General features: G+C 41.7%; 1 protein-coding gene across 1 annotated transcript; it reads left to right on the forward strand.

Moving 5' to 3' along the window:
• Positions 1–6588: 6588 nt before the first annotated feature.
• LOC311103533 (low-density lipoprotein receptor-like) lies at positions 6589–18692 on the forward strand. The gene is made up of 18 exons (XM_084145108.1): positions 6589–6886; positions 11318–11443; positions 11568–11690; positions 11869–12246; positions 12395–12517; positions 12626–12748; positions 12925–13044; positions 13419–13544; positions 13660–13831; positions 14127–14354; positions 14468–14586; positions 14705–14844; positions 14972–15113; positions 15392–15535; positions 15650–15904; positions 16049–16123; positions 16255–16418; positions 16572–18692. The coding sequence occupies exons 1-18, from the start codon at positions 6829–6831 to the stop codon at positions 16602–16604; spliced, it is 2649 nt and encodes an 882-aa protein (XP_084001234.1). The 5' UTR covers positions 6589–6828; the 3' UTR covers positions 16605–18692.
• Positions 18693–22453: the final 3761 nt, after the last annotated feature.

Genomic DNA, 22453 nt, shown 5'->3' on the forward strand with positions numbered 1-22453 from the left:
GGTTGAGTGGAGGGCAAGGCGGAGGGGCTGCAACCAGTGGTTATATGTTTCAACATGTATTTACACAAGTTGTCTCACATTGTCATATCTCCAAGACTTGTGACATACGAGAGAAAGGTGGATATCAAGTTTCCACAGAAGTGACCTTGAGTGTCAGACATAAACTCTCATTTGAGGACAATGTTGTAATTTTACTGTATATCATTCAGTATCCACCCAACTTATCTCTGCCTTATCCAATTGTCCAAGGGCAGAACATTGTAAAACAATTCTAAAAGAGGTATGCTTCCCTCCCATTAGAAATAAAACCATGTTTTGCATTGAGATATGATTAGAGCCATATGTTTTCTGGTGTTTGACAGTTAAGTCCTGGCAATTAAATAATGGCAGTCCTCCCAGTTGGTTGGTGATGGATTCCCCTGTAGTCCACAGACGGATGTTTTGCTAGGTGAAGGCCTCGACGTGAAACATCAGACTAGGCTACATGCCAAGAATCTAGTGCTGTCCTCATTTTAACTTTATAGTGCAAGACACTCGATGTCTACACGGCATATGCTTTCCAGCTCTGTCAGGATGGATCACTGGGCCAACAGGCTCTACTGCAGCTGGAAGAACCTGATCTCTCATGTCTCCTCTCCTTTGAGGGAGAAAGGACTCTCATTCCCAGCCAACCCACTGGGCACAAACTAGTTGAATCAACATTGTTCCAATGTAATTTGTCAATGTGTTGTGATGTGGAAAATACATTGGATTTGAAAAAGTCATCAAAACTGTTGTTTTGAGGGTGAAATTTCAATCACAGGATTATGTCATCATGGTAACCAAATTCCAACAGACCAACCTTGTATAAAATATGTAGAATACCTTTAAAACAACGTCAGATCTTCAAAGTTATGTCCACTATTAGAAGAAAAAGAAAAAAATAGGCTGGGCAGCACCTCCTACTGGAGAATTTATATATCTACAGTTACCCTTTGGTCTCCCATCCAGGGTTTTAACCAAGCCCTGCTTCGCTATATTATTTATCACTGACTACTACCGATGTGCTATCATGAGAATGATTGTTGAGGGATCTCCACCTGAAAAATGAAATACACTGAACAGAAATATAAATGCAACATGCAACAATTTCTAGGATTTTACAGTTCATATAAGGAAACCAGTCAATTTAAATAAATTAATTAGGCCCTAATCTATAGATTTCACATGACTGGAAATACAGATATGCATCTGTTGGTCACAGATACCTTTAAAAAAAGGTAGGCGCGTGTATCAGAAAACCAGTCAGTATCTGGTGTGACCACCATTTGCCTCATGCAGCGCAACACATCTCCTTCGCATAGAGTTGATCAGGCTGTAGATTGTGGCCTGTGGAATGTTGTCCCACTCCTCTTCAATGGCTGTGCCAAGTTGCTGGATATTGGTGGGAACTGGAACATGCTGTCGTACACGTCGATCCAGAGCATCCTAAACATGCTCAATGGGTGACATGTCTGGTGAGTATGCAGGCCATGGAAGAACTGTGGCATTGTGTTGTGTGACAAAACTGCACATCTTCTGTCAGGTGGAAGGATTATCTTGGCAAAGGAGAAATGCTCACTAACAGGGATGTAAACAAATTTGAGAGAAATAAGCTTTTTGTGTGTATGGAACATTTCTGGGATCTTTTATTTCAGCTCATGAAACATGGGACCAACACTTTACATGTTGCGTTTGTATATTTATTCAGTATAGATTCACTGTTGCTATCGAAGTCATTTCAAAGGGTAGGTTTAACAGAGCAAATTAAATGTGACCATACTTTATCACTCATATAACATCATTGATGCTGTTTAGGCCTATATAGCATTTGCAATGTTATCAACAGTTATTGTTTCAATTCAACCCAGAATTCAACAAAAAATAGACAGTACAATGGGCCTAGGGTTTCAAGCTCTGGTTGATTTCAAATGTAATGATATTTTGTGATATTGAATTGTGTTCGGTTGTCAATGCACTCAAATATCAACATTTGAAGGAGATGTATCTTTTGCTTGGATAGCTCCATCTGTGCCACTGGTTTAGTCTGGCTTTATTTCCAGTTTGTCTGCAAATTAATAATTGATATGTTGGATTCACGTCTCCATCTTAACCAAAAATCTAAGTGTGTGAATCTGACAATTTTCCTGTCCTGCTAAGCATTCAAAATGTAACTAATACATTTTGGGTGTCAGGGAAAATGTATGGAGTAAAAACTACATTATTTTCTTTAGGAATGTAGTGAAGTAAAAGTTGTCAAAAATATAAATAGTAAACTAAAGTACAGATACCCCCAAAAATGACTAAAGTAGTACTTTAAAGCATTTCTTCTTAAGTACTTTACACCACTGTTGTCCTCGTTGTTTACATAGGCTGCAGTGGGAGGGACTGAACATGGTGAGATGCTGTGGGGGGTGGAGAGATGGGTTAGTTGGCAGTGGGGATGGTTCACTTTCTGGTTTCAGGTGAAAATAGGATAGGGTGAAATGCTCACCTTACCTGTACTCTGAATTAGTGGCTTAGTTCCTGCTCTTGAAGGACTGTGTTATAGGAAGCTGAATAGAATAGCTGATATCTGAAGAATGCTTTTCCCTGCAATGAGACATATCTGCTTAATCAGCATTCCAGTAGCGGGAGCACTGAGGGCAGCACAATTAGTGACAGTCTCATTAGGCACTTCTGTGGTTCTCCTTTACACAGTTTCGGAAGCTTTCATTCCCCATGGCGGGCTATTCAAGGGCCGGTCACTGAGAGGACTGTGTAAAGGAGAGGACTGTGTAAAGGAGAGGACTGTGTAAACTGTGACTGTCAACTCCTATTAATGGTCTCAAATGTAGGTTAGCTTTCTCAGAATCCATGTGAAGGAAATACATCTCAATCCTGGTGTAAAAAACAATTAGCAATGATTATTTTGTAAGGTATTGTAACATGAAATTGAATTGTTACTCTTTCATCTTGATGTAGTGTAGTATGATCCAAATCTGTCTGACATAATCTTGATTACATCTGTGTTACCACTCCCTAATACTAAATAAAACACCATTACATCTGTGTTACCACTCCCTAATACTAAATAAAACACCATTGCTTCAGAAGGAGAGGATAATAGCTGTGTAATTTGCTGTTGGCATTATCATCAAAGCCTTGGCTTCTCCTGCTATCTTACAGTGGGGGAAAAAGTATTTAGTCAGCCACCAATTGTGCAAGTTCTCCCACTTAAAAAGATGAGAGAGGCCTGTGATTTTCATCATAGGTACACGTCAACTACAGTGGTGAAAAAAAGTATTTAGTCAGCCACCAATTGTGCAAGTTCTCCCACTTAAAAAGATGAGAGATGCCTGTAATTTTCATCATAGGTACACGTCAACTATGTCAGACAAATTGAGAAAAACAATTCCAGAAAATCACATTGTAGGATTTTTAATGAATATATTTGCAAATTATGTTGGAAAATAAGTATTTGGTCACCTACAAACAAGCAAGATTTCTGGCTCTCACAGACCTGTAACTTCTTCTTTAAGAGGCTCCTCTGTCCTCCACTCGTTACCTGTATTAATGGCACCTGTTTGAACTTGTTATCAGTATAACAGACACCTGTCCACAACCTCAAACAGTCACACTCCAAACTCCACTATGGCCAAGACCAAAGAGCTGTCAAAGGACACCAGAAACAAAATTGTAGACCTTCACCAGGCTGGGAAGACTGAATCTGCAATAGGTAAGCAGCTTGGTTTGAAGAAATCAACTGTGGGAGCAATTATTAGGAAATGGAAGACATACAAGACCACTGATAATCTCCCTCGATCTGGGGCTCCACGCAAGATCTCACCCCGTGGGGTCAAAATGATCACAAGAACGATGAGCAAAAATCCCAGAACCACACGGGGGGACATAGTGAATGACCTGCAGAGAGCTGGGACCAAAGTAACAAAGCCTACCATCAGTAACACACTACGCCGCCAGGGACTCAAATCTTGCAGTGCCAGACGTGTCCCCCTGGTTAAGCCAGTACATGTCCAGGCCCGTCTGAAGTTTGCTAGAGTGCATTTGGATGATCCAGAAGAGGATTGGGAGAATGTCATATGGTCAGATGAAACCAAAATATAACTTTTTGGTAAAAACTCAACTCGTCGTGTTTGGAGGACAAAGAATGCTGAGTTGCATCCAAAGAACACCATACCTACTGTGAAGCATGGGGGTGGAAGCATCATGCTTTGGGGCTGTTTTTCAGCAAAGTGACCAGGACGACTGATCCGTGTAAAGGAAAGAATGAATGGGGCCATGTATCGTGAGATTTTGAGTGAAAACCTCCTTCCATCAGCAAGGGCATTGAAGATGAAACGTGGCTGGGTCTTTCAGCATGACAATGATCCCAAACACACCGCCCGGGCAACGAAGGAGTGGCTTCGTAAGAAGCATTTCAAGGTCCTGGAGTGGCCTAGCCAGTCTCCAGATCTCAACCCCATAGAAAATCTTTGGAGAGAGTTGAAAGTCTGTGTTGCCCAGCGACAGCCCCAAAACATCACTGCTCTAGAGGAGATCTGCATGGAGGAATGGGCCAAAATACCAGCAACAGTGTGTGAAAACCTTGTGAAGACAAACAGAAAACGTTTGACCTGTGTCATTGCCAACAAAGGGTATATAACAAACTATTGAGAAACTTTTGTTATTGACCAAATACTTATTTTCCACCATAATTTGCAAATAAATTCATTAAAAATCCTACAATGTGATTTTCTGGGAAAAAAATTCTCATTTTGTCTGCCATAGTTGACGTGTACCTATGATGAAAATTACAGGCCTCTCTCATCTTTTTAAGTGGGAGAACTTGCACAATTGGTGGCTGACTAAATACTTTTTTCCCCCACTGTATTTCCAGCTACTGTGTGTAACTAGATCCTCAAATCTGATATGAAGCCACTATTAGATTACAGTTTTTAGCTTGTTCAATATTGTCCGAAATAGGACAGGGAGCTTTAGTCAGTTACTGGTTGGCAGAGACATGGCAGGATGTCATACTAATACTGGTCGGGTAGCAGACCCATGAGAACTAGAACAGTTTGACTACTTGTTTTGCTATTATGTGTGTTGTCACGTGTTACCGCTCTGACCATGAGGGAAAAACACAGTCGTTTGGCTGTGGCGTTTTTGTGTTTTGTATAAGAGATGGTGCGTCATTGCACACTGATGGACATTGGATAGATCAATATCAAAATAGATAGAGCAAGTACAAACTAGAAGAGAATTAGCCGTCAAGGCCATCATGATAGACCTGATCACATGTTCTGTGCTTATTGTCTGAGGGAAGTTCTGCAACCAAATTGTTTGTCTGGAATCAATTAGATTCTTCACTTGAAAGTTATATTTCATTCAAACCCCATCTGAATTTAGGAATTAAGTGTGGTGTTGGCTTGCTGAATTAAATGCTAGAGCTTTGTGTCTACCCACACAACACGGTTTGTTGCATTTTGTTCATTTTGTGTTGTTGAGGTTAGTTCATGGGAACTGTAATAGTTTTGTTTGTTGAATAATCTATGCCCTTGTGTCAAAGGACTCTCTCTGTATTCCTGTTACATGCTCCTGAAACCCTGGTTCAAGGCTATATGCCATCACGCTTTCTCTATTTTCAAACTTTGTCTTGTACTTGCTTGACACGTGCCTGCGTATCTTCACAGGACTTGAGAACAATTGAGAATTTGAAGTCAGACCTTTGGTCATGTGCAGCTCATAAATTCCTTTTGGAAGGTGAGGTTCAACCCTCTTTGTTATTGAAGACAGGAAAATTAGCTGATAATATCATTATTATATACCTCATTAATGGCTTTATGGCAGGTTCACTAACATCCTATTTATTTTTATTTATCTTTTCCCCCACTCAGTTCTGTTGTATTTCATAGGGACAACCTCGAGGGACCCCAACAGCCTATGTCATTTTCTGTTTGTGTCGAGGAACCCCAACAGCCTGTCATTTTCTGTTTGTGTCTGGATTGAGCTGAGTTATGAAAATGTATAGTTTTATCAAAATGTCACAAGTTAGTTTTACTGAGATATGTAGAACCTATCACTATTAAGAATCACATTTATAGTTACCACTTTTACCAACTCCACGGAAAAGCAAGCAAACATGTTTTGACCAAAACTTCTGAGAATCTTTATCTATTGTTTTGACCAGGGAGATTCTGCTTTTGAATACTTAGAAGCGACTGTCAGAATGGTCTTATAGACAAATATTGGTATGTCTAGGCCCGCCTCTTGTGTGTGTGTGTGTGTGTGTGTGTGTGTGTGTGTATGTGTGTGTGTATGTGTGTGTGTATGTGTGTGTGTGTGTGTGTGTGTGTGTGTGTGTGTGTGTGTGTGTGTTCGTGCCTGGAGCTTCAAGAATGAACTCAAAATACACACACACGCACACACAAAGGGTTAAACCGTAGTAAAATAGATCGTATGAAGACACGCCTCTCGATAGTGTGGCTCTGTATTCCAGAGATCACACCACTCCAAACCCCGCCCTACGCTTCTTGGGCTCCTCCCGTTCCCGCCCACTCCTGGACCACATTGAAATTGGTCTGATGTTGCCAAACATTATTACACTGTCAGGAGCATCCTTGCCTAACCTCTCGTTCCAAGCGCATCTGAATCCAGAACATAAGAGCAGAGGAACGGAATAGCTTGGAAGCAGTGACTTTAAAATAAAACAATCGTTTTAACTTGGTAAAGGAGTAACATATCATAGACATTGTTATAGCTGTATCATAATACCTTATTGAAAGTCAGAGTAAAGTGTAAATCATTTTAACAATTTGTCTGCACACTATGTGGCGGCTGCTGTGCGTGCTGTTGGTGTTCCTGGCTTGCTGTTTTGTCCAAACAAGTAAGTATCTTCTATTCTAACATAGGTCTACTCTAGTGTATTGTCAACTTCTGAATAATTCCCAATTAATTTGGCTTATTTGTTATTTGTACCATTAATGCATAGTGGCAAAGTAAGTCTATTTTTAAACATAGTCTACCTTCTTGTAAAATATTAAGTCTATCGTAAATGGCAATTTTGGATCGATTTGAAATGTTTAAATAGCCCCCTCTCTGACATCGCCTGATGCATCACGATGGGGGAGGGGGCTAGTTATTTGTAGAATGTAGGTCAAATTTGTGTTGCATCTTGAAGAAGCTGCGATAAAATTTTGCTAAACAAATAGTTTATTATCACAACACAATGCGTGGGCGATTTTATTTTATTAGTGCACTCCCATTTACCCTTAGATACATTTACATTATAAAAAATGTTCGGCCCATTTGTATGAATGAACTACATTCACTGCCTCTGATTCGTTGTTGGCCATCCGTGGCCAATCAGATTTGAGAATGTGCAAAAAGACGTTTCGTAAAGCCGGTTGTTGAATAGGAGCCGGGCGAGGCATTTTACAGTTTTGCATTATTGTACAATATTTTTTTGGGAAGACAATTATTTTGTTAGTAGGCTATTGTTATTTTAAAGCTATAGTCCTTCATTGCTATTTCAATTTTAGGACTTATAAATTAAAGGGATACTTCGGGATTTTGACAATGAGGCCTTTTACTTCCCCAGAGTCCGATTAACTCTGGATACCATGTGGCCAGTATGAAGGAAGTTAGAGGTAGTTTAGCGAGCCAATGCTAACTAGCATTAGCGTAATGACTGGAAGTCTATGGGTATCTACCTAATTATACTCATTGATTCTGGAAGAATATCTACATACCTAATGAGCTTAGTTCAACTATTGTACCCCCATCAGAACTCAAAATAGTTTTTTCCTCCAATATTTGTAAACAACATAGGCTAAATGTAAACAAATCCTGTATAGCCTCAAAACACAGTTAAAATTAGAATTCTGATATCATGGATGGTCAGTCCTTGCATCCATACTCTAGCTCTGTCTATGAATTTGAGAGAGGTAAAATTTCTTCAGGCCCATCCCTCAGCGTTTTACCAAAAACAGAGGTGGGGTGCTTTAAAGTGCAAAAATCTTCCAAATTCAGGTACAGTAGTTTCCAAATGAATTATTGTATAATTAGGCTACATAGCAAGGCTGCAATAAACTAAATGTGTTCTCCTCAACTGATGCAATAACCAGTCACATTGCAATCTAGACCCTCTGTTGTTCCCTCACATTTTTAACATTTCATTCTCCCCTCACGTTTTTGACCCTTTCATGATGTATTGATGGCCCTATGGCATCATTGTGGTGGGGCCCCCTGAGAATTAAAGGAATCCCTCTTGCCCACCTCCAAAAAGCATGACTTTCATGTATTTCTCTTGAGGCAACATTCCAACGTATTGGTTCAACACCATCTGCCCTGTATGCAATAACTTCCAGTGTTAGTGTTGGGGCCAGTATGGAAATGTTTGGAAAAAAGTGCCAGGAACGTGTTATAACTGGCTCTCACACTCCTATCCATTGACACAACAGAGTTGTGTTGTTGTGAGAGCATCAGCAGTCTGAAACGGTCTGCGCTCATTCTCACACTATCCATTGCCTTATCAGGTGGAGCGGACATCCCTCATGTTGCGCCATCTGTAACATGCTGATATATTGAGAATGTGACATCGAATGGTGACATCGAATGGGAGACTCACACTGGGAACTTGATTCAAACTCTTTGCAAATAATTAGAAAGAATACCGTTTTTGCCTTGACATTTTCTGAGGGCCTAAATGGAGAATACTGAGCGATAAATACAAGTAGTTGCAGAATGACATGCCCCATCTAAAAAAAATCTGTTCCATCATCTATTTAGAAAGTGGTACTGATTAACACTGTAAGCCTCAGCAAATCACTTTAACATACTGTCTGTGAACCATGTCCATGCCTTCTAATTGTCACATTAAGAGATTTTGACTTTATTAGCCAGCTTCAGCGCCTCATCAAACAGTGGGCAGAGCTGTTTCCTCTCATCCAGCTTGTCCTGATAGGGGACGATAGATCAATTAAACACACCACACATCAGAGGACAGACAAAACAAACAAGTATGCCACGTTTCGTTTATCCCCAAGGTTAATCAGTAAACCTTGTCAGTCTGAGCCTTTGATGGACTGAACTTTAAGCCTAACCAAATGTTATAGAAGGCAGGGCATTTGACTGCATCTGACCATCATTTCTCTCTGGGAATGAGGACAGGTGGATATGATAAAGAGAGAGACGTTGATAGTTTTGAATTAGAGTTTGCAGGTATTAAGCCAATATACTCAACTGGCCATAGAGGGTAAAGGAAAGTGGCATATTTTGTTCATTGTGTGATTTACCAGAACGCAAACTGTTTTCCAAGGGATGACAGTGTGAAATTTGATCACATCTGGGTATTCGCTTATGTTCTCTCTCAGTTGTGCGGGTATTCATTCAGGTGTTGTTTTGCTCTTATTTTGTGGCTTGTCTTGTTCACTCACAAGGGGACTCTATAGATAAGACAACCAGGTTAGATAAGATTAAAGTCACTAATGATAAAAACCTTTAAAGAAAGGGAGTCCACATGGAAGAGGGTCCACCACTACAGCCGCCCATAGTACACTCTTACATGGGGACAGCTGGGTCCAGAACTGGAATAGCGGTAATCTGTTGTGTAGCTGTGGAGACATGGTGAATGAGGACATTGACTTCTCATGTTCATAGTGTTTGTTCACAGAGTTATATCTGTGCTAGATGGCCGCATTTAATTTCCATCAACTTTCCCAGATCTGCTGTTGACATCTGTTGAATAGAACGGACCGAAAAGCAACAGAACTGTGCTGTCACAGTTTAAGACCAACATATCTCAGTAAAAGAAATGTAGGCCAAACTATGAGCCTTCTCTTAAATGAGCATAAATTGTTCAATCTTTCCAAATTCCCTTATTTACATCCTTGAAGTAACATGGTACTGCAATTCAGTAGGTATTATTGTTCCTGAATCCAAAACAGTTGGTGAGTAACTAAAGGTTCACCTCACCCAGGAACAGAAAACTGTCCTGTTTTGGTCAGTGAAAAGAGCACCTAGCCCACTATTGTCTCTAGTGTTATTATCATGCGAACCTTCCGCTTGACCCAATCAGCTACCAGTGGTGTGATTCAAGCTCCTCCCTCTGGTCAAGCTCCACCCTCTGGCTCGTATCAGAAACAGGTGTCCATCCAGTGTTTTGAGGCCTAAGTGCAGGATAAGGAATTCCCAGGGGTACCTGGACTCTGCTGTGAGTGCTCTCTGTGGCCAGGGGCACTGATGTACAGTACAGTGTCTTAATTGGTTCTTCCAGTTCACTAACTAGGGTGATTTAGATAGGGGGTTAGGTGGAGAGCTGTAGGTGGTCTAGAATGTCTTTGTTTGATGGATGAACAGCATTCAGAACTGCATGGAGGATAATTCAGATGTTAAGGAGAACATAACATCAGCCAGTACTGTATGTCTACGGTCTCTTTTCATTTGTCTTCAGTCACCACCACCCAAATACTGACAAAAATCTACGTTCTCCACTACCAATGGCAGGTGTAAATATTAGTGTGTGTGTGTGAATGTGTGTGCATGTGTGTGTGCATGTGTCAGTGTGTTTGAGTTGTAGATTCTCCACATTCCTCCTCTATAGGCAGGTTGGAATTTGCATGTGTATGTGTCTGTACATGTGTAAGTGTGTATGTTGAAAGGGAGAGGGTCATAATGGGCCTCTCTCTCCCATCCCCCTGCTTCTTTGTCAATGTGTTACCAGCATCCCAGCCATAGCCCACTGAACAGCCAGCCCCTCCCCCACTCACTGTCACATATGAATGCACGCTGGGAAACGAGACCCACCAGACACAACCTGCTCTGGCACTTCTGTTTTTACTCTATACATTCTGATTTATGGTCTTTTCAAGTATTTGCCTCAGATAACATCCACAGAGTTACAGAAAACAGACACTTTTTCCTTTTCCTGTGGTTTACTGTGGTGTCAGGAAACAGGTGTTCAAAGAATGTGTTGTGTTCTTGACTGACCTTACAGTATGTAGATGATAAAGCACAGCAGAGAATTACCACTGGTGGTCCTATCCTGCTAAGGCTTTGCAGTGCTATTGGCTTGCCATGCAACCCCTCTCGGGAAAGCGTCTGATTTGTGTGCTATGCCAGTTACCCAGAAATAAATAGAACAGCATTTGGTTTCATTCATGAGAGCTTTATTGTCCCATTATACAATGTTTCTGGGGTTGTAAATGTTAGTCAGTTAAATGCTCCATAAATCCCATTTCGATTTTTAGATTTTGTTGTTCACCAGAATGAATAGTCATTGACTGACCATGTGTGTACGTCTATTTTTCCCTCATAGATGCAGAGACAACATGCGGGACCAGGCAGTTCCTGTGTGGGAACGGGAAGTGCATTACATTGAGATGGGTGTGTGACGACACAGATGACTGTGGAGACGGCACTGACGAGCTCCCCAGAACCTGCTGTGAGTAACACATACCGCCATAGCTAATTGGAATACAATAGAGTAATGAACCACACTTATAGTTCAACATCTTTTTCAGTTTCAGTCACTGATGGTTGTTCTCTCTTTTCTGTTGCACCTGTAGTGGCCAGAACATGCAGACCCACAGAGTTTAGCTGTGGTGGCCGTCTGAACCAGTGTGTTCCCAGTACCTGGCTCTGTGACGGCAAAGCAGACTGTGAGAATGGAGCTGATGAGGAGAGCTGTGGTGAGTGGTCCTGTCTTCTCCACTCTCTGTTGTACCCTTCTCCCCTAACTCACCTCCTAACATTTCCCCTTCTCTCATCTACTCTCTCTTTTCCCTCTCAGTCCCATACTTTCCCAACTGATATAAGCCTGACAAATGAGGCTCCACTCTAACACACCTGTCTCTGTTCCTCCCACAGCGCCCAAGCACTGCACAGATAACGAGTTCCGCTGCAGTAACGGCCAGTGTGTGTCGGCCTCCTTTGTGTGTGATGAGGAGTTGGACTGTGATGACGGGAGCGACGAGGTTTCCTGCCCACCCGCCACCTGTAGCTTCACCTCCTTCCAGTGCAACAACTCTGTGTGTGTGCCGCGCCTGTGGGCCTGCGACGGAGACGTCGACTGCTCGGATGGCTCCGACGAGTGGCCGCAGAACTGTGGGACGCGGGCCCCTGAGGGTGCCACCAAGCCCTGCTCCACTCGGGAGTTCCACTGTGGCAGCGGGGAGTGTATCCACAGCAGCTGGAAATGTGACGGAGGGTTCGACTGCCTGGATCGCTCTGACGAGACCAACTGTAGTGAGTACATTCTCTCTCTCTTATTACCGTTTTATTACTGTTGTTAGCTATATTTGGTTTAATATTCTCTGTTTCAAGGTTATATGTAAGTTGCATATGGATTTAAGTTGCATATGGATTTCTCACTGACCTCTCCTTCTCTCCATAGGCCGCCTCACTTGCCGCCCCGATGAGTTCCAATGTGGTGATGGCACCTGTATCCACGGCAGCCGCCAATGTAACCGCCAGTACGACTGCAGAGACTTGAGTGATGAAATAGGCTGTGTCAATGGTAGGCTCCTGCCCCACCTTAAGCTACTAACTCTGCTTCTACTACTGTGACCTACTGGAATGGTAGGACTACCTTTGTGTTATACTCACACTCTCCTCTCCTCCACAGTGAGCCATTGCAAGGGCCCCACCAGGTTTAAGTGCCGTAGTGGGGAGTGCATCAGCATGGAGAAGGTGTGTGACAAGCAGCGCGACTGCAGGGACTGGTCAGATGAGCCTCTCAGAGAGTGTGGTGAGCGTGAAGATGGAACATGTACTTAGGGGGAATATTGTTTGGCCTGTGGTTAGCTTCTCACGTAAAATTAGTTGGATGGAAACCCTGGGAATGCTATCTAGCTGTGGTTGCTGAGAAAAAGGAGGAGTTGTGGACTGGTGTGGTGAACTGTCACTTTTCTCTCCTCCCTGCAGACTCAAACGAGTGCCTGTACAACAATGGCGGCTGCTCACACATCTGCAATGACCTGAAGATCGGCTATGAGTGCCAATGCCCCAGCGGCTACTACCTGACGGACAAGAAACGCTGTGAAGGTAAAACTCCTTACCGCTATACCTGCATGTGTGTCCACAGAGCCCAAAAGGTTGGCTCAATCGGCAGCCATATTGGATCTGATGTCTGTGCCAATGTGGACTTCAGACTGTACATCCTTTAGGACTAGTGCCAGGCCATGTGGCCATTGATGCCTTTGCCTTAGTTCAATCCTGTATGGCAGTGAAAAGCTGGTGATAGTGGGGTGAGAAGGTCTCTGTCCTGACTGGGCCACTTCCCTGTGGAGCCATGATGACTCAGTGCTGTTACTGTCACACCACCTTTGTCTGACCCTACGCAACTGTTTACCTTATCCAACACTGTGCCAGTTACACAGACGTCATATGTGACATCTGTCCTGTACCTCTTCCCACAGATATCGATGAGTGTGCCAGCCCAGACATCTGCAGCCAGATCTGTGTCAATCACATGGGCAGCTACAAGTGCGAGTGTGAGGAGGGCTACCAGGTCGACCCAGCCACCAAAGCCTGCAAGGCCATCGGTAAGTATCGGACCTAAGAAAGACTGAATGCTTACTTTGCTGAAGTTTATTTTTATATTGTCATGGGTCATGCATTGCAGTAATTGGAACGATACTCTCTCGTCTGATCACACAGGCACTGTAGCCTATCTGTTCTTCACCAATCGCCATGAGGTGAGGAAGATGACACTGGACAAGAGTGAGTACACCCGTGTCATCCCCCGCCTGAAGAACGCAGTGGCTCTGGACATGAACATAGTTGCCAAGGAGATTTACTGGTCTGACCTCTCCCAGAAGAAGATCTACTGGTGAGCAAAGCTTCCATGTTTTCTTTATCCATAGAGCCCTGTTGTAGGCCTATTGCTCCCAGTGATATCTTAATAATAATAATATGCCATTTAGCAGACGCTTTTATCCAAAGCGACTTACAGTCATGCGTGCATACATTTTTGTGTATGGGTGGTCCCGGGGATCGAACCCACTACCTTGGCGTTACAAGCGCCGTGCTCTACCAGCTGAGCTACAGAGGACCATATCTTGATGATGATGATAATTAGAAGGATATATTTTCTCTCTATTTTCCACCCTTCTCCTACAATCCAGCACCTCCATGGACTTGGCTGCAGACACAGCTCAGCACAGAGTTGTGATTGGCAGCGACATCGAGGCTCCTGAAGGTATCGCCTTTGACTGGGTCCACGGCAACATCTACTGGACCGATAGTATCCGCAGCAGCATCTCCGTGTCAACCGCCAATGGGAGCCGCCGCAAGACTCTCTTCCAGAATGACCTGGCCAAGCCCCGCGCTATCGTGGTCGACCCCCACAGCAAGTAGGTCCCACACTGGCTTCAGCAATGAGCATAATAACTGAAACATTGAGTCTACACAGGATATTTATTGAATGATGACATGCTTCAATAAATGTGCTCTCCTGCCCTCCTAGCTTCATGTACTGGACTGACTGGGGAACTCCAGCCAAGATTGAGAAGGGAGGTCTGAACGGAGGAGACCGTGCTGCTCTGGTCACAGACGACATTGTGTGGCCCAATGGAATCACCCTTGGTGAGCCCTTTCATAACTTCCTACCTTTGTTTGTGTGGGTGCGCATGCATAACTGTGTGTGTGTTTCTGCATGGTCACTCTGGTCTGACTAGTTTCTCTTGTCCTCTCGCCTGGTCAGACCTGCTGAACCAGCGGCTGTACTGGGTGGACTCCAAGCTGCACACCCTCTCCAGTATTGACGTCCAGGGTGGCGGCCGAAGGACACTCATTATAGATGAACACAGGCTAGCCCATCCCCTAGGCATCACTGTGTTTGAGGTGAGCGCCAAAATCATAACTTTAACTTTCAAATGAGGCACTATGAAAATTAAGTCTGAAAACAACCATATATTCCATATGTTTATGCAGAGATAAGAAATGTTATAATGGAGTATTGTGTGTGTAGGAAAGAGTGTTTTGGACAGATGTCAGCAATAATGCCATTCTGAGTGCCAACCGTGTGACGGGCAGGGACATCAAGCCTGTGGCAGAGCACCTGGCATCCCCAGAGGACATTGTGTTGTACCACAACCTCAAACAGCCAACTGGTATGTATCAAGTCTCTCAGCTTTTAATATTCCCATTGTTAGTTAGATCAGTAGTTTGTATATGCAAGAGTAGCCATGGAGTTAGGCACTAATGTGTTTTGGCATGATGGTTGCACCTCAGGGATGCATTTTATTCAAAGTGTTATTTTTGTGTCTGGAGCCTCAGACTACTACAATTAAGTTACACTGCTGCAGTAGCATAGCAATAGCAATGTGCTTTTTATTGAGACAAACCAGTACCCAGACTTAATCCCCTCCTCCCCTCTGCCCCACTCCAGGCAGGGACTGGTGCAAGGTGGCCAACGGAGGCTGTGAGTTCATGTGTCTGGCAGCCCCCCAGGTGGGCATACATTCCCCCAAGTACACCTGTGCATGCCCTGACAACATGCTGCTGGCCAAAGACATGAGGAAATGTGTACCAGGTATATATCTAGCTAGCACCCTAAGCCTCTCTATGTAGTATAACACAGGGGAAATATATAATCCCTTGCTTCCTGTATAATCTCTAACCTAAGTGTTTTCTGTGTATTCACCAGCTGCACCAACACCTGCAGCTCCAGTCAAGCCCAATGTTCCAGCCACCAACCCCCCACCCCCACCGGCACCCGCCCGCACCTCCCCTGCACCTCCAGCCCGCGCCACCACTAAGGCCCCCATCATCACTACCACAGTTACACCTGCACCTCCCCGCACTACCAAGCCTGTGCCACGCAACCCCCAGCCTGCCCAGCCAGATAAACCCAGGATCCCCCAGGCCCATACTACCACAGTGCCTCAAGTCACCACTCAGGGTAAGCATGAGTTGAATGTGTGCTCTCACTAAATGCAGTAGTTATCAGCAATGAATATATATTTTTAAAAATTAAACTTTCCTGGAACGTCGTACTTTGACAGGATGTATCATTGATCTAAATGTTTCTTGTTTTTCCCTTCAGACTTCCGCCATGAATTTGCTGCTCTACCCACAGTCCCTTCAACCCCTGCAGCTTTATACATTGCTCTGCCTATAGGTAAGTTGCTTTAACATCACTGACTTAGACACACAGTTAGTTAGAATTATTCTTACACAACAGTGATGTTAAAACCCCACTTTAGCATCAACAAATCCCCTCTAACCCCTCTCTCTCTCTCTGTCTCTCAGCCATTGTGTGTCTGGTGGCCTTTGGTGCCGCGCTGCTGTGGAGGAACTACAGGCTGAAGAACACTAACACCATTCACTTTGAAAACCCAGTCTACCAGAAGACCACTGAAGACCAGGTGCACATATGCAGGAGCCACAGTCCAGATGGCTACTCCTACCCACCGGTAAGAGGCCAATCTGTCATACACAGTCAATCTCAATGTCACTTGGAGTATGCTAGTGTTTTTGAAGTATTAGCATAGGGATATGTAGCCTATGGTATGTTGTAGCTGTAGTTCAGTGACCTAATGTATTCATCTTTGTTTCCTTCCCCTCAGAGACAGATTGTGAGTCTTGATGATGAGGCTTGACAGTCGTACTGACGTTCCCTGCCAACACAAACGCTTTAAGAGGAGAGAGCAGAGGAGTAAGAGAGACATGTTATATAAGCTACCTGGACAATCTTATTTTTTTTTTTACCTCACAACCTCAAAGACATAAGAAGCCAGAGAAAGTGTCATACCGCTGACCAAATCACTGTGTGCTCAAAGACAAATGGAACCTCTGGATAGAAAAGCAGGAAGAGGAGGAAGATTTCCCATCCAGACTTTCTTGCCCATTTGTGCACAATCCAGAGCCATAAGAGACCATCAACTCATCTCCACCAAGCTTGGGTTTTATTGGCCCATTATACACTATAGTATTTTTTCTCAGAGACAATTTGTCTGAACTGTGAAATATCTTACAAATGGAGGACTCTCCAGAAGTTGAACCATGAAAGAACAGTAATGTAATTGTAATATTTGAGTGTTTTGTGAAGAAGTGCCCTTGATATATGAGATGACTGCAACTTTATTGAACACCACTTAGAAATGAGAAAGTTCTCTCTTTCTTGCTACGTAGAATTCAGAAATGAGGGATTGTAAATAACGTAGGTATTTATTGACAAAATGTTGAGAAATAATGAGCGGATCATATCTTGCACTATGTCTAGACTAATTTCTTTGTTCCTAAATTGTTTTAATAACAAAATCAGACTGAGCCACTTGTTGAAATGAAACCCTTTGATACTGAATGTCGTCTTGAATTCTATACATGTGCCAATTTAACCGCTATATCATCACCAGACAGGGATAAAGTCAAATCATAGCTTTTTATACCAATCGTCCACATTGCCTCACTAGTGGAGCACTATCCAAATGGACGGTTAGACACACTAACGCTTATACTGTATGTCTATGTGCCTTGGTAACACTATTGCTGTGGGAACATTCCATTTCCCTTTTATGGTGTTTAATTGCAAGCCAAGAGAGTAGATTTAGGACAGTCTGTCCGAGATGTATCTTTCTCATTTTCTCCCTTGTCTAACTTTCTGTCACCCCCTCCTTCTCAAGCTTCCCGTTCTCTCAGCCCAACCGCGTGAGAGCAGTATATAATTGTGTAATTCTTCCATGACAGAAAGCCTTAAAACATTGGGTCATGGGACCATGTGACCATTGGAGCCATGTTCATTTGACTGTGTCATGCAACAGTAGTACACAGACTACACTCTTAGAAAAAAGGGTGCTATTTAGAACCTTAAAGGGTTCTTCAGCTGTCCCCATAGGAGAACCCTTTGAATAACCCTTTTTGGTTCCACGTAGAACCCTTTTGGGTTCCATGTAGAACCCTTTCCACAGAGGGTTATACATGGAACCCAAAAGGGTTCTACCTTGAACCAAAAAGGGTTCTACTATGGGGACAGCTGAACCCTTTTTTTAAGAGTGTAGCATCTTCATGTCTTCATTCAGGTTCAGAAACATAAGTTGCCTTTTAATGGTTTTCACAGCATTGTTTACTGGAGAGAGTTTTATGTAGATTTATTTGACTAAGTAAAAACTGATTATGACAGTTCTAGGTATTGGAATAGAAGCCGTCCAAGTGCATTATATATCATGCTGATAACCTTTTAACCAGATGATTTATTCAAATACTAAGGATGGTGCTGAGGTGGCTTTAGGCCACAATGTTTCACATGTCTTTCTCTGAGATCAGAGTGAAATTGTGTCTAACTGTTTACAATTAAATGTGTTTGACATTGAGGATGTGACAGTGTTACAGGCATTACACAGAGAGCGAGTTTGGGGTAATTACATATGGCCTAAGCCTAACAAAGACATTATTGTTGAGTCAGTGAAAGTGTTTGTTTATGTTTATGAAAGTTTTTTTTATGTGGGGTTGGGGCTAAAGAGATTGTTTAATTCAATAGCCATATGAAACAAATCCAGAAATGTGTGTTAACTAACATCAACAGTGCAGATCATGAATATATAAATATTATATGTTTATCATGTATATGTAAATATTTGTAAATTCTTCTGGTCATGATGTCCCAGTGTAGAATTTGTACACCGTTAAACCTTTGATGTACATAAATAAATGCTTATATTTATTTTAGAATCATTACACTCTGATTGGTACTTTGCGTATGCCTGAAGTTTTTGTCTGACAAGCCTTTTTGTGTGATGGGTGTTAACATTTGTAATTAATTAACTGATGTGTTATACATACACAAAATACATATTACAAGTTAGCTGTGTTAATTGTGTTTACTGCCTCTGGTTTTCCATAATTAATCAATATTGAGATGCTTTGGCAGTTTCAAAATAGTCACCTTTCACATAGATCTATTATATATTTTTTATCATTTCATCATATTTTTTGAATTAATTTGAGAATAAAATATTTTCAGAATTCAATTTCTTTATCCTTTTAGATAATAAGGGCACTACCAGTGGCCATTACATCAGCAGAATGACAGTCTGTTGAATAACACAACAGTTCTGTAATTCCTGGCAGAAGCATGGAAGATATAATGTATTTATTTATGAAATTGAATGATTGTAAATACACAAATCACAGAGCTGTTTTATATTTCCGGACTATGTTGATTTATTGTGTTTAATTATATGGACTCAGACCACTGAACTTTAGTGTGAGCTTGTTTTAGTCTTCAATAAAGAAAAAGGAGCACTCTGTTTCGGCATAGATCTGATTATTTATTGACGGGACATAGGCCTACTTTTTGTTCAAGCTGGAATGAAGTGTGTATGGGTACTTTCTTTCCATATGTAGACTGCAATATCTCATCTTCATGTCATATTGCCACGAGCTTTCTGGTCTACAAAGTCACAATGACACCAGTTTATGTCAAAGCTACTGCACAAGAACACTTCAAGAGAACACTTTTCATAGCACAAATCTCCAACTGAAACAATTTAGCAGATTGTGTGGCAGCCTTAAAAAACAGTGTCCAAGAATAACATGAACAGCATCCAATAAATAAATTAGGTCTCAGGCTCTATGGCTCAGGTCAAACCGTCCATGTGTCCTGGCAGCAGGCCCCCTACTGCAGACAAAGTTCAAGGCTTTGAAGGGGAGATAAATGATAACATACCAAGAAAACACACATTCACACACACATACACACACACACACACACACACACACACACACACACAGTCACGTCCGTACTTATGCATATACAGTAAATACATAACAAACATACAAACACATACAAACACACATAAACCTCCATTCCATTCAGGATGTGACTCTGGCTGCCATTGAGGAAAATGAGGAGAGTATCCATCCTTTTTAGACTGTCATGGGTGCTAACTTACCTTGGACACTAGATTATCATGTTACAGTAGGACAATACTGCACACACTTAAAGACACAGTAGATGTTGGGTTTGGATCACTGGCTGAATAATGTTAACCAGCTGTCAGTAACTAGGACACTTATTCAACTGGATATTTGGCCTCCTTTTGTTTGATTACTTTACTTGTGACATTCATCCAAACAAATAACTGCTCCCCCCGAATATGACTTCATTTGCTAACACAGTGTCCTAGACTGGTTGTTTTTGTTGGCATGAGGCATTTTTCAAGCAAAGAACCTAGGGTTGTCCTTAATCATTAACATATCAACATGAGTTTAGTACAGCTGAACTGGAGCTGGAGTTTATTAGAGGTACAGCAGAGTGTAAAACTGTAACAAACTATCAATATGGGCAGTATTCTTTATACTGGTATTCAAACAGATTGGTGTAATAAACAGTTTATATCGTCAGTGGACTTAATATGCAGTACATCCTATCTATATGGAAACATATTACCCATACTATCTCATTTTAAGTAAACATTACAGAAGAGATAAATGGTGAGGCCATCCTTATGTATTTTGTGTACAATGAATATCTGCCAATATTCTATGCAGAGGTTGGACGTATTCACTTTTCCCAGAAGGGGAAGCAGTGGGTGGAAATGAGGACATAGGCCAGGGAAGGACACTGCTTGCTTCTGAACCCTGTTGATGTTTTGTCCATTGTTTACCTATTTCAGTGACTCTACATCTTTAGGTGAGCCCTCCTGCGTAACGATGACATGATACAGTATGTCATTCTACACATCAGAGAGCTTTGATTAGTAGTTTTGCTTCCAGCAAAATTCTTCATCCCATCTTGATCTATTTTCTTCAGATGAAGACAATCTTCATCTAATTTTTAACTCCAATTAATACCAGGTCAGGTGAGAAAAACTCCTGGGCCTACGAGGTACGCTATAATGAAAGAATACATAACTGACAAAGTTGGTCAAAGTGTGGTTGGGTTGATCCACCAATTCGGTGCCTTTTGAGATGTGTAACTTCGTAAAAAAATTAAATTGTTTGATTTCACCTAATTTTAACATTCTGCCATAAAGAGCACATGTTCAACTTAATAAAAAACAAGTTTTCCCAACATTAATGGGTTTTTTAAAGCTTATTTCTGTTTGTAAAGTGCTTTCATGTGATTTTGTGTGTTTTAATGTTTTTTTATGGTTCAATAAAAAAAGGACTATAGTAAGTGCCTATTAAGTGCGAAATAAAGTAACAGGGTTGACCGTAACAGGGTTGACGATTTCATCTTAAATTAGCCATACATCCCCTTGTGACAGGGGAAATGGAAGCTTGTTGTGTGCCACAGGGAGGGGCAAATGAATGCAAGCATCAGAATTTTGTTTTACATTGTTAAAACATTTCTAGCTTGTTTATCTATGGGTAACAGGATTGACATGTTATGCTCGACCCACTCAGTTTTTTCCACAAAACACCAGAAAATGGCCAAAAAGAGTAGAACCAACTGACCTTCTTTTACGTTATGATTTGACTATTAGATGTTGAATGGTTCTTTAGATAATTTTTTAAAGTAATAGTTTCACCATATTAAAACGAGAGATCAGTTCACGTAATAGGGTTGACCTTAAAATGAGGGACAGTGTTTTTTTTTCTATTTGTATTATTATTAATCACTAATCACATTAAATAAATATTAATCTTCAGAAATGACTTTGTCAAAGCAGCAAAATAACAATTTACAGTGATGGTGAAAACTTTCTCCATGTGGTCTATGTTAAAGGGCACTTCAATGAATATATCAGGCTTTAAACATTTAATATTGGTGCACAGTTTCTACTGAAAACGTAAAAGGGACGCAAAAAGGCACTCATTTCGTGCAACGACCCAGTTATACTGATGTCCCTTGGCTATCACCTCAGACCTCAAACAAACACCTTCCTCCATTCTGAATCCCACTGCAGCCACACTCCCTAGAGCCCTCCAATACCTGGTCGACTATTCAAGACATGACCCAGGGAAGGAGGTGGATGAAGCTACTTAAAGTCAATCATCATTCCAGAAACATTATCTTTATCTCAGGCACTATTGTTTGCTTTTGGTGGGATTTGTTATTATCTGACAGACTCGTTTGACAGTGGTGATAAACTACATAGATTGGCAAAGAATTGCAGTGTAAACTTAACTGATGTTTTATTGGGGGGCCCAGGGAGATGAAGACATGACTCAGAGTAGCTAAGTACAAAGAGCAAACAGCAAAGAGAACATGAATGATAATTGATGCCATGTAACACCAGATACAAGATTGTTGTTTGAAAGGATGTGAGTAAAGACCAATTCAGAGGTCAGAGCCACAGGAATGTTGAGGTGACAAACAGAATATACTGAGAGAATTAGGACATAACGTATATATATATATATATATATATATATATATATATATATATATATATATATATATATATATACGTATTTATAACCTTTATTTAACTAGGCAAATCAGTTAAGAACACATTCTTATTTACAATGAAGGCCTACCAAAAGGCAAAAAGGCCTCCTGCGG

Source organism: Coregonus lavaretus (genome assembly GCF_964263955.1).
Source record: "Coregonus lavaretus genome assembly, chromosome: 28".
In the NCBI taxonomy this organism is placed as follows: Eukaryota; Metazoa; Chordata; class Actinopteri; order Salmoniformes; family Salmonidae; genus Coregonus; species Coregonus lavaretus.